This window comes from Phyllopteryx taeniolatus, chromosome 2, assembly GCF_024500385.1.
Source record: "Phyllopteryx taeniolatus isolate TA_2022b chromosome 2, UOR_Ptae_1.2, whole genome shotgun sequence".
Lineage (NCBI taxonomy): Eukaryota > Metazoa > Chordata > Actinopteri > Syngnathiformes > Syngnathidae > Phyllopteryx > Phyllopteryx taeniolatus.
In genome coordinates, this window is record NC_084503.1 from 20,805,061 (window position 1) to 20,818,837 (window position 13,777).

The following is a 13,777-nucleotide window of genomic DNA, read 5'->3' on the forward strand; positions in this document are numbered from 1 at the left end:
TTGCATCTAATATTCAAGAATGGTTTGTTTTAAATCTAAAATAAGGTACATTTTTATTTAACTTTTGCTTGCTAGACATTTTAATAGTATCATGATTTAAATACAGTTTTTTCCCCTGTATTTAAGCACAGTAAATATTGAATCTGTGCATAATGTTACAGAAGCTTACAATAATATTAAGTATATATCTTAGGGTTAAAACCTCTCTCATTTTTAGATTAACACTTAGGCCTACTACGCTCTGGCATTTTCATGTTTGAGACATGTCTATCATAATAAATGTTACCCAATCAGTAGTACGTATCCTAGACAGCTGGGCGACGCTACTTGGTGACGCTTTTTTTTTTTTTTTTTATTATTTTTTTTTTACATACGCCATGGAGGCTGTGTAGGATTGCTGCTTCCGATCGGGGCTCATTTTGGCAAATTCCCTGGTAGGTGTACACCAACGTATGAGCCCAGGCAGCTTCAAACTAAAATAGCAGCCTTTTTATTTATTTCAAGGCTTGGGTCCTTGATTTTTGTTTTTTTTCATGCGTCCTATTATGATAGACATGTTCATGCAATCTCCTGTGGATCGCTGACACTGGTGGTGGGGGCAAACGGTTTCTTCCTTTAACTATTGCGTTGCTGCTCTTTCTGGCCACATGGTGGCAGTATTAACACAGCTATGATATTTTCCTTTCTGACTGCTCATTGAAGAGAATATTCCAAAAGCTTTCTATAAAAATAGTCAACGATAATGATTTTGTGTTTAACCACTAACAGTACAGACTAAAACGAGTTCAGTGTAAATATTTTTTAATACAAAGCATAAAATAAGCATTATGAGTATTATTATTATTTTTTTAATAAGCGACAGGAAGCAGAAGTTTGCATCTCTTTGGTGTCATTGTGATGACCGCACCCTGGATGAGGTCATCTCTTGTTAGAGCGTACAAGCCCACGTGCTGGTGACAAGTCAGAAGATATATCACACACACTCACTGATAGTGAAGTGCTTCACCCAGTGCAGATTCCTCCTTACAGACTGTAGGCGGAATGATGTAATTTGACATATTTTGTTTTATAATATCATTATTATATTTAAAATGAAAAAAAAACTAACTGAATTTAGTGTTTTCTTAAATGCTAGAAAATGTATAATAAATTCCCTTGATTTAAAAACAGGGATTTTATATACTTTTTATTATACTGTATATACAGTGCCGTGATAAAGTATTGGCTCCCTTCTCAAATTCTTATATACAAACACACACACACAATTCAAAGTTACCTGGGCCGCTGTGAAAAAGTAATGGCCCCCTAAACCTAACAACTGGTTGGGCCATCCTCAGCAGCAACAACTGAAATAAAGAGTTTTCTATAACTGGCAATTAGTTTTTCACATCTCTGGGGAGATATTTGACTGTCGGTATGATGTTCTTTTTCTGAAATGCTGTGCTACATTTACGCCAGATGTAACGAGACACACACCTTCCAAAAAACTTCTCGTCAGTTCATATTATATTCTCCCAAAAATCTTGGGAATCATTCAGATGTTTTTTTTTTAAGACCAGCCTTTTATGTTTTTTGGTCAGCAGTGGTTTTCGCCTTTCAACTCTGCCATGGACACCATTTTTGCCCAATTTTTTCCTTATTGTTGTGTCATTAACACTCAACTTTACTGAGGCAAGTGATTCCTGGAGTTCTTTAAAAGTTGTTGTGAGTTCCTTTGTGACCTCCTAAATGAGTCATTGGTGTTCTTTGGCGTAATCTTTGTAGGCTGGCCATTGCGAAGATTCACCACTGTTTCATGTTTTCTCCATGTGAGGATAATGGCTCTCCCTATGGTTCGCTGGAATCCTAAAGCGTTAGAAATGGCTTTTGTAACCCTTTTCAGACTTATAGATGTCAATTTATTTCTCAGCTGTTCTGGAATTTCTTTGGATTGTGTCATTTTGTTGCGTTTTTAAAAATTTTTTTTAGATCTTTTGTCCAACTTGATTTTGTCAAGAGATATTCTGTTTAAGTGATTTCTTGATTGAACAGGTCTGGAGGTAATCAGGGTTGGGTGTGATCAGTGAAAATTCACCAAAAATTGTGATTAGCCACAATTAATTTATGATTTAACAAGGGAGGGAATTACTTTTTCACACAGGGCCAGGAAACTTTGCATCGTCTTTTTTTCTTAACAAATGAAATCACCATTTAAAAACATTTTAATTTCACTTGGGTGAGATTTGTCTGATATTTACATCTGTTTGATGATTTGAAACAAAAAGTTTGGAAAAAAAATTGAGAAGGGGGCCAATACTGTTTCACGGCAGTGTAACCAGGTCTAAAGTATGAAGTAAAAGTATTTTAATGTTTTTAAAAAGCTAAACTTTAACACACACTTAACGCGTACCAGTGTGGCCATCCCGCCTTTGGATGCAGGGATGAGCACTCGCAGATCAGACTTGCGTGCCGGCGTCGGAGATTTAGGTGGGCGGATTTTTCCAGATGATTCCACAAAGCCGTTCACTAAAAACACATCACAAGAAAAGTCACACCCACGTTTAACCCTCGGCACAACTTGTAAAAGGTCAGCAGCAGCATGATGAGGATGAGTGCAGCTATTATTCATTATAGAGGAAATCATCAATTATTGAGCTTGATGTTACATAATTGTGGCGCTCGTACGAGGCGCGGCCTTCGGGGAGGGTGAGCACGAAGACGACAAGCGGGATGAAGATATTGGTGGAAGATGGGACACTTGGCTGGCATGCGCTTCACTATTCTCCTGACCAATCAGCAATGACAAAGACACACTGACCGCAGGAAGTCAGGGAGCTGACTTCCTCTAAGGACAAACAGAGGGACATTAGTAAGCCTGTCACGATAATTTTTTAAGACGATATATTTTCCCAAATACTATCACGATGAACGATAATGTTTTTTTTATGCCTCTGAAATGGTGAAATATAAGGCCTGCGCTTATTATTTTTGATCGTTTAATGTATTTATTTTTTGCTTTTAAATCAGTATTGTTATTAATATTATTGTTTTTATTATACAGCAATTTCCTTTCTTGTTTTTTGGAAAACTGCTACAATACTGTGGTTGGTCCGCTGAAGACGAGCCCTTCACCTGTCAATCATATACGTTGACGTTCACTGTAGTCAACGACTGGCTGAATAACGTGTCCCACGTGTTAATTTGGGACTAACACACACAACAATTTGGAGAGAGCCGCTAATGTTTAAAATGACTTTGCCGCGGTGGAGCGAGCTTTTTAGCTCCTTAACTCGGTAGCTTGCGGACTAGCAAACACAATAAACGGTTAACTTTCCCTTAATTGTCTCTGTTGTGTGCTCCGCGCTGCACATGGAGCAAGGCTGTGGAGTATTGGACGGAGCCAACACTGGCAAGAGTGTATCGGTCCACCAGCGTTCCATGAGCCCACTAGCGGCTAATGACACAGCCGTCAACTTTGTCAGCGACCTTTGTGATCCGCACGCCAGCTCACCACAACGCTGACAATTTCTCGAGTCCGGAAAAACTATTGTGTCCGTTTTGTTCATCGAACGATAAGTCGATATAGTAACTATCGTGACAGAACTACACGTTAGTTGCCAACAAGGAGACTAACTAACTTACTGACTGACTGACAAAGTAATCGACTAACCAAGTGACATTGATTGACAAACTGAATAATCAAATTATTATCTAGCCAGCTAACTGAGAAACTGACTGACTGATTGACAGAAGGACTAACCAAGTGATTTATTGACTGACTGACTAACTAACTGAACAAGTGACTGATATACATAATAATTGACCGATTGACTGATAAATAGAATGACAAATTGATGAACTAACCAACGGGCAAACTGACTACTGACTAATTGGCAAACTAAGTGGTTATCTGACCCTTTAGCTAACTAGCTACTCATTTACAAAGTAATATACTAACTAACCAACCAACTTACTAACTACCTCACAGACAAATCTTGCAACAGCTAACTGACTTGCTGACAAACAAAATTACTAAGTAGCTAAATAATTAACTAAACTGCTGATTACTGAACCAAACAAACAACTAACCAATCAACCAGTCTTGCTGCATTATGTGGCAGAAAAGCTGAAGAGATAGTAATGCTGATTTGGTATGTGACATAACCAAAATTCAAACCGTTGAGTGTGAGTGGTGCAAGTGTGTGCATCTCCTCGTCCGACTGTTGAGAGGAACATACCATCTGGTCCAGATCCATTCTGCAGGATCAGATCAGAACTGCTTTGCATTTCACCTGAACATATACGGCAAATTAGCAACCAAGCACCACACAGTGTCAATGAATACATGCACTAGATTCATATTAAACAACTGCATCGACAAACCCAAAAATTCTAATGAAGTTGGGATATTGATGTTGCAATGATTTACAAATCTTTTTCAACCTATGTTGAATTGAATACACTACAGGGACAATATATTTAATGTTCAAACTGATAAACTTATTATTATATTTTTTGAAATATTCACTCATTTTGAATTTGATGCCTGCAACACGTTCATAAAAAGTTGGGACATGGGCATGTTTACCATGTGTTAGACCTTTTAACAACACTCAATAAGCATTTGGGAACTGAGGACACTAATTGTTGAAGCTTTGTAGGTGGAATTCTTTCCCATTTTTGCTTGTTGTCCAACTTTAGTTGGTCAACAATCCGGGGTCTCTTTTGTCCTATTTTGCATTCATCATACGCCACACATACGCATATCTGCTTTTTGCAGATGATGTGGTTCTGCTGGGTTCATCAAGCCGTGACCTCCAACTCTCACTGGAGCAGTTCGCAGCTGAGTGTGAAGCGGCTGGGATGAGAATCAGCAAAAAAATAATAAAAATTGAGAGGAGCCAGATGAGGTGGCTGGGGCATCTGATTCGGATACCTCCCAGATGTCTCCCTGGTGAGGTGTTCCGGGCAGGTCCCACCGGGAGGAGACCCCGGGGACGACCCAGGACACGCTGGAGAGACTATGTCTTTCGGCTGGCGTGGGAACGCCCCGGGAACCCCCCCGGAAGAGCTGAATGAAGTGGCTGGGGAGAGGGAAGTCTGGGCATCCCTGCGAAAGCTACTGCCCCCGCGACCCGACCTCGGATAAGCGGTAGAAAATGGATGGATGGGCATATGCCACACAATTAATTGGGAGACAGGTCTGGACTGCTGGGAGGCCAGTCTAGTACTTGAAAAAGCTGTTACTTGGATGGCAGCAGATATTGCTCCAAAACCTGTATGTACCTTTCAGCATTAATGGTGCCTTCACAGATGTGGAAGTTACCCATGCCCTACCATACCCCCATACCTCCACAGATGCTGGCTTTAGAACTTTGTGCAGATAACAATCCTGATGGTCCCTTTCCTCTTTGGCCCGGAGGACACGATGTCCATGATTTCCAAAAACAATTTTAAATGTGGACTCATCAGAGCACACTTTTCCACTTTGTGTTAGTCAATCTCAGATTAGCGCAGGCCCAGAGAAGCCGGCGCCGTTTCTGGGTGTTGGTGATGTGTGGCTTTTGCTTTGCATGGTAGAGTTTTAACTTGCATTTGTAGATGTAGATGTGTTAACTGACAATGGTTTTCTCCTGTGTTTTTGGAGACCATGTGGCAATATCCTTTACACAATGATGCTGGTTTTTAATGCAGTGCCGCTTGAGGGATTGAGCGTCACGGGCATTCAATGTTGCTTTTTGGCTTTGTCGCTTACATGCAGAGATTTCTCTAGAGTCACTCAATCTTTTGATGATAGTATGGACCGTAGATGATGAAATCCTTAAATTTATTGCAATTGTACATCTAGAAACGTTCTTCAAGTCTTGCACTATTTTCTCACTCAGTTTTCCACAAAGTGGTGAAACCCACTCCATCGTTGTTTATCAACAACTGAGCCTTTCGGGTATGCTCATTTTATACCAATCATGACACTCACCTGTTTCCAATGAACCTGTTCCCCTGTGGAATGTTCCAAACAGATGTTTTTTGAGCATTCCTCAACTTTCCCAGCTCTTTTGGAATGTGTTGCAGGTATCAATTTCAAAATGAGAGAATATTTGCAAAAAAACAGTAACATTCATCAGTTTGAACATTAAATATCTTGTCTTTGCAGTGTATTCAATTGAATATATGTTGAAAAGGATTTGAAAATCATTGTATTCTGTTTTTATTTACGTTTTACATAATGTCCCAACTTCACTGGAATTGGGGTTAGTACCATTTTGTGTTGTATTGAGTCCAAAATAGTTATGACGCATGCATTCGCGCGAACACACACACACACACACACAGATTAACTGAATGACTAATCAAGTGACTTACTACCTGACTGACTGACAAACTGCCACATGGACCCACACACACACCCACACACCTGCGGTGGCGGTACTGGTAGACCTGTTCATCGCGTGCATGTTCCTGTGCAGGTGACCGTGCTGAGATGCCACCATCATCATTCGTCCATCACTGGTTCCTCCTCCTTCCACATGCACCAAATTCGGCTGTGGTACACTTGACGACTACACACAGGTGACACCAACATGTCAGTGACTCTTGACTCAACATATGAGATGACTATCTTCACTCACGTCATTCACTGACTCAACTTAATGAAATAGCTAACTAACTAACTAACTAGACAACCTACAGTGGATATAGAAAGTCTACACACCCGTATTTGGAATTATGGACAAAAACTTCAACCTTTGGTTCATCAGACATTAATACATTCTTAAACATGGGAGAACAAGTTATGGTCCAAAGAAACTAAGGCTGAACTCTACGTAACTAAGGACTCATGGGGTCTGTATTTCAGTATTTTTTAGCTACAAGGGAAGAAACTGCGGGCAAGTACTGTGGGGGAGGAGGTGTGATGTCACCCACCATCTTGTGGCTCCTGATCATATCGTCAAAGTCGTCATTGATCTTCTTGTATTTGGCTTCAGTATTTGGCGTCAGGGCATAGGTGGCCCCATCGGCCGCATCCGGGCTGTCGCAGCCTCGTTGCTCTTTCTTGTTCAGCGCCTTGGGAAATAAAAAAAAATACAAAAATATTTGACAATATAAAAAATATAAAACAAAATACAAAATATTGAATGAAAATAACATTTCACAAAAATATTAGAAAATAATGGCCAGAAATGACACCACGTTAGATTAGACAAATATTAGGAAAAAGTGCATACAAAATAGAATACATTTTATTTGTAATGGGCTTATATTTAAAATAAAACCGTAGATTAAAACAAAATATTTAAAAAATACAAAATATTTGATGAAAAATATAAAACTATTTGAAAAACATACGCCAGGGGAAAATAGAAATATTAGGAAAAGAACACAACACGAAGGGAAAAAAGTAATAAATACTGTAATAAAAAATACATACAAAAGCATATTGGAAACTAAAACCAGACAAATACACGAATGTTGGACAAAACAAAAATAATTGTAAAAAAATATAACATGAAATACAAACTATTAGGAGAAATAAAAAATATTACAAAACTATAGAAATATTACAAAAAATATACAAATATTAGACAAACATAAATAGACAAAAATACAACCAATTAGAAAATAATAAAAACAGAAAAACTACACCAAATGTTAGTTAAAACTATTAACATACAAAATATTTGACAAAATACATAAATATTAGAAAATGATAAATAGATAAAACACACCCAATGTCAGCTGAAAAACACAAATATATATTTTAAATTTCACATATATTAGGAAAAAGGACTCAAATATTAAATAATAATGTATTTTACTTGTATTTACTTAAAATAAAGTCCTTAGTGTCGTCCAATAAAATCAACCGAGCGATGGCTCGTAACTTGGAAAACTCTTAAGTTGGCGCACTTGTCAGTCAACGTATCACTGTATTAACCATTTCAAATGTTATCTGGCTAAACTGTTAATCCTATTTCCTACATGACTCCAATGTCTGGTGTTTTGATTGCAGTTGTGACACGTGATGATGCAGCGGCGTGGGTAAAGTCGTCTTTCCTGGTGTGACAAAACAATCTTGCGCTGAATGGTTAGCAAATGCTTTTACGACGACGACGCGGGCTGGAGTCAAATGTCAACGCTTTGCAAACATTTCCATCCGCCATGTAAACCACGTCCGGGCGTCATGCTAACAAGTAATACACGCAAGCAAATGAAGCAGAGAGCAGTTGACACAGGTGCCTTCTTGTGGTTAGCACCAGTTTAACGGCTAAATCGCTTACTAGAGCAAGGGTTCGCAAAGTATGGCCTGGGGACCACATACGGCCAGCTCCGTTCTTTAATCCAGCCCAAAGGACATTTACATTATTGAGAGTCCTCCATTATTTGTTGTATTAATTTAGCTTTCTTTTCCGTTGAAGTTGTTTTATTAAAATGTATTTACTAATGTTATTTTTCCATTTACCTGTCCATGAACCTTTCCACTGCCTCGAAAGTGGCACAAAAAGACATTGATGCAAAGGATAAAGTCCAACCTCAACGATGTCAGAGTTGGTCCTGCTTTCGTGGGGCTCGTTGTACTCGGTGTACTTGAGCAACACCTTGTCCATGTCGGTGCTGGCGTACTGGAACAGCTTGTTGGAGCTGTTGAAGACGATCAGGGCGATCTCGCAGTCGCACAGCACGCTCAGCTCATACGCTTTCTTCATCAGGCCAAATTTTCTCTTCATGAACGTCACCTGCACGGACACACATGCCATTTAATGATTACAGGTATTATTTTTACATTAAGTGTAATTTTCCCGTGATAATCAGCAGAGTGAATTACCATTTTTATATTCCATGACATTTTTAGGACCTATGAATGTAAGATTTATTTATTAATAAGACCTTTTTTTAAGACCTGTAAATGTCAGCTTTTATTCCTCTTATTAATATTGCATAATTTTTAGGACCTGTAAATGGCAGATTTAATTCTTATTCTTACATTACAGTGCTGTGAAAAAGTATTGAACCCCTTCTCAAATTCTTATATTTTTGCATAGTTTCAAACAAATGTAAATAGCAGACAAATATAGCCCAAGTTAAATTAAAATGCTGTTTTTAAATGGTGAGTTCATTTATTAAGGAAAAAAAAAGCTATTCAAAGTGACCTGGCCCTGTGTGAAAAAATTATAATAAACCCCCTTGTTAAATCATGAATTAATTGTGGCTAATCACAATTTTTGGGAACACACCCAGGCCTGATTACCTCCAGACATGTTCAATCAAGAAATCATTTAAACAGAAGCTGTCCCGACAAAATCAAGTCGAACGAAAGATCTAAAAAAGCTGCAACAAAATGACACGATGCAAAGAAATTCCAGAACAGTCGAGAAAGAAAGCCTGCAAAGGGTTACAAAATCCATTACTAATGCTGTAGGATTCCAGCAAACCATTAGGAGAGTCATTATCCTCAGATGGAGAAAACATGGAACAGTGGTGAAACTTCCCATGAGTGACTGGCCTACAAAGATTACACCAAGACAACAGCTATGACGCATCCAGGAGGGCACAAAGGAACTCAGGACAACCTCTAAAGAACTGCAGGCCCCCCTTGCCTCAGTTAAGGTCATGTTCATGACACAACAATCAGGAAGAGACTGGGGAAAAATGGCATTCATGGCAGAGTTCCAAGGTGAAAACCACTGCTGGCCAAAAAGTACATAAAGGCTCATCTTACCTTTGCAAAAAAACATCTGAATGATTCCAAGACTTTTGGGAGCATATATGGACTGATGAGATGAAAGTTGAGCCTTTTGGAAGGTGTGAGTCTCATTACATCTGGCGTAAATGTAGCACAGCATTTCAGGAAAAGAACATCATACTGACAGTCAAACATGGTGGTGGTAGTGTGATGGTCTTGGACTGCTTTGTTTCTTCAGGACCTGGACAACTTGCTGTGATTGATGGAACCATGAATTCTGCTCTTTAACAGAAAATCCTGAAGGAAAATGTTCAGTCATTAGTTTGTGAAACGGACTTGGTTTTCTGCAGCAGGATAACGATCGAAAACACACCAGATAGTAAACTTCTGAATGGCTTAAAAAAACAAAATGAAGGTTTGGGAGTGGCCTGGTCAAAGTCCAGACTTGAATCCGATTGAAATCCAGTGGCATGACCTTAAAAAGGCTGTTCATGCTCGAAAACCCTCCATTTTTTCTAAATTCAAACAATTCAGCAAGGAAGAGTGGGCCAAAATATCTCCACAGAGATGTGGAAAACTCTTTGCGAGTTATGGAAAATGCTTGATTTCAGTTCTTGCTGCTGAGGTTGGCCCAACCAGTTGTTAGGTTTAGGAAGCCATTACTTTTTCACACAGGGCCAGGTAACTTTGAATAGTTTTTTTGGAAATCAGCATTTAAAAACAGCATTTTAAGTTCACTTGGGTTATATTTGTCTGATATTTACATTTGTTTGATGATCTCAAACAAAGCGGGGAAACTATGGAAAAATATAAGAATTTCAGACGGGCACCAATACTTTTTCACGGCACTGTACTGTATGTGTCTTTTAGGGACCTATAAACAGCCAATTCAATTATTATATTATGCATTTACGTTTTAGAACATATGATTGGCATATTTAATTCTTCATATATGTCAATTCCAAGACCAATGACTGGCGGATTTAATTTGTATTCTTGTCATTATATTATATTAATTTTTAACAGCCATAATTGGTGGATTTAATTATTATCATATAATCCATAATTTTTAGGACCTACTATCATCTGTTTTAATTGTTATTATTATATTAGAATTTTTAGGACCTATGAATAGCTGATTCAATTCTTATTATTAATGTCAACTTTAAGGATAATTAAAACCTTAAGTTTTGGAAAATCTAACTTTTAAAAGAAAATGTTAAGGTTTTGCTGACATCCTGATCAAGAACACGTGTTGTCTACAAGCAACACAGAGATGAGTTGAAAAAAAAAGAGAAGCTACGAAAAGCAGAAGGCCAAGTCTGTAAAATTAGGTGAGGAGAACATAAATAAACATCAGCCTCCATCCAGCATAGCCAAGACAAACTATTATGGGATGTAAACCCCACCACATCCCTTGCCCCAGCACCCATGCCTTTCTCCCCACACCACGGCAAACAAGATGGGATTATTATTGGTAGTAATATCCATCCATCCATCCATCCATTTTCTTCTGCTTATTCGAGGCCGGGTCACGGGAGCAGTAGCTTTAGCAGGGAAGCCCAGACTTCCCTCTCCCCAGCCACTTCATCCAGCTCTTACGGGGAGGCATTGAGGCATTCCCAGGCCAGCCAGGAGACATAGTCTCTTCAGCGTGTCCTGGGTCGTCCTCGGGGTCTCCTCACGATGGGACATGCATGAAACACCTCACCAGGGAGGCGTCCAGGAAGCATCCTAATCAGATGCCCTAGCCACCTCATCTGGCTCCTCTCAATGCGGAGGGGCAGCGGCTCTTCTTTGAGCCCCTCCCGGATGACTGAGCTTCTCATCCTCTCTCTAATAGAGAGCCCGGACACCCTGCGGAAGAAACTCATTTTGCCCGGTTGGATCCGGGATCTTTCGTTCACAACCAGCTTGTGATCATAGGTGAGGGTAGGAACCAGACAAGCAGACACCAAAGGCATGAAAAAGGTGACAGATCAAAAAACAAAAAACACATTGTAGGGATGTCTAAGGGGATCCCCGGGCCCCCACAGAGAATTTTTGGGATTTTAACATAAATTAAACAATCTGTAAGACTTCAAGCGGAAAAACATTTATTGACACCGCTCAAGTACATGTTGATGTACACATTTAAGATTAAAATTAAATTGGCCTCATTTCTTTGCTTTTTTGTTTTGGCCTCCAACTTGAGCCAGGCCCATCTCCACCTGCACCCGATACCTGCTTAAAGCTGTGCCACATGAATAGCATCCTCCTCTTTAAGCACTCTCATTCTGGAAAAGAATTGACTAAAATCATTGTCTGTTTCACGTCATTTTTCACTATCACTAACTTCAAAGGCTAATCCCAAATGCATCCTCCAGGAAAATATTAAGTATTTTTGGGCCATTTCTGAATTTGAAGTTAGTTCATTCTGTGTTGTCAAATCATTCCTAACATCGCTCCGTCGCTTAATACATTTAACATTAACATCCGTAAACTAGGCGGCACGGTGAACGACTGGTTAGAGTGTCAGCCTCACAGTTCTGAGGACCGGGGTTCAATCCCCGGCCCTGCCTGTGTGGAATTTGCATGGTCTCCCCGTGCCTGCGTGGGTTTTCTCCAGGCACTCCGTTTTCCTCCCACATCCCAAAAACATGCACGTTAATTGAAAACTCTAAATTGCCCGTAGGTGTGAATGTGAGTGCGAATGGTTGTTTGTTTGTATGTGCCCTGCGATTGGCTGGCAACCAGTTCAGGGTTTGTCCCGCCTCCTGCCCGATGATAGCTGGGATAGGCTCCATCACGCCCGTGGCTCAGAAAATGGATGGATGGATGGATCCGTAAACTAATAAGATAATTGTAGGCGCATTTCCTAATTAATACAAGAAGAAGAAGAAGAATCATCTTTTATTGTCATGAACATGCATGCATGCACGCACACGAAATTTGTTCTCTGCATTTAACCCATCACAGTGAACACATACACATGTTAGTGGAACACACTGGAGCAGGGGGCAGCTGAAGCGCCCGGGGAGCATTTCGGGGTATCGGTGTCTTGCTCAAGGACACCACAGCCGTGAGTCCGGAGGATGTTGGCGGATGGTCCCGTCGGGGTTTTGAACCTAGGTGCCCCACGGTGGCAGGCGATGATCTTAACCATTGGGCCACGGCTGCCCAATATACAAGATGTAATAGCGGATCAGCTCGTCGCCGACGTTACGTGTGCTTTGCGGTTCCGCTTGGACCACAACCTCAACACGAAAATACAAAAGACTAGTGCAACAAATACGACACTGGCTGATCTGATGAGCAAAAAATGTTGCTTAAAAGTATGAGTAGCAATAGAGGATGTCTGCTCCAGAGGTGGGTAGAGTAGCCAAATATTGTACTAAAGTAAGAGTACTGTTACTTGACGATAATGTGACTCAAGTAAAAAGTAGTCCTCCAAAAAATTACTTGAGTTTGAGTAAAAAGTACACAGTGAAATAATGACTCATGTACTGAGTAAATAGTGAGTAACTTCAGATTTTTTTTAACCACAGCATGAACATCAATAAAATAAAAAATAATAAAATAAAATGTTTACTGCAAGGTGATTCCTCAAGTTATAAGTGGGCTGAAATATCCACGTTTGGGCTGATAGTGCCAGACAAATACAATACTTGAAAGCTGTTGTTTTTGTTCGTCTAAATGTAAACACGAGTAGTGCACCGGTGCCTTCATGGTAACGTCGACCTTCGCAAAATGGCTGCCACGTAGGCACGACAATCAGCCGGGCTGTTTATCTAGTGTTAATACCTGTGCCCGGGAAGCCCAATATAGGACGTGTGAGGTTGTGACTTTCTTGTGTTGTTTGAATGGTGAACTAGACATAAACTGGATTGGCGCAAACAGCGCCCAATGAAGTCGAAGTGTCATGCACGAAATAGTTGATAAATAAGCAATAATTGATCAATTTAAGTAGCGAGTGACATTTAGATAATTGAAACGGAATAAAAGTACCGTTACTTCTTAACAGCTGAAGCGGCGGAAGTGTTTTTTCTGGTGTCGTCAACTCCTGTGACTCCCAGTCAGTCAAGCGGAGAGCTCATCACACAACATTTACAGATTTTGGAACTCGGTGCACACATA

The 13,777-nt window shown here is 39.9% G+C and overlaps 1 protein-coding gene across 2 annotated transcripts in view; it reads right to left on the reverse strand.

Annotated features, from left to right (window-relative positions):
• The window catches only part of LOC133473519 (myocyte-specific enhancer factor 2A-like), a 52,706-nt gene that overhangs the window by 15,346 nt on the left and 23,583 nt on the right, over positions 1–13,777 (reverse strand). For both annotated transcript variants that reach the window (XM_061765193.1, XM_061765199.1), the window contains 5 exons: positions 8,511–8,714; positions 6,904–7,044; positions 6,395–6,539; positions 4,218–4,271; positions 2,390–2,505 (listed from right to left, as the gene is read on the reverse strand). In XM_061765193.1, coding sequence (XP_061621177.1) covers positions 2,390–2,505; positions 4,218–4,271; positions 6,395–6,539; positions 6,904–7,044; positions 8,511–8,714 — 660 coding nt within the window. The remainder of the gene's footprint in view (positions 1–2,389; positions 2,506–4,217; positions 4,272–6,394; positions 6,540–6,903; positions 7,045–8,510; positions 8,715–13,777) is intronic.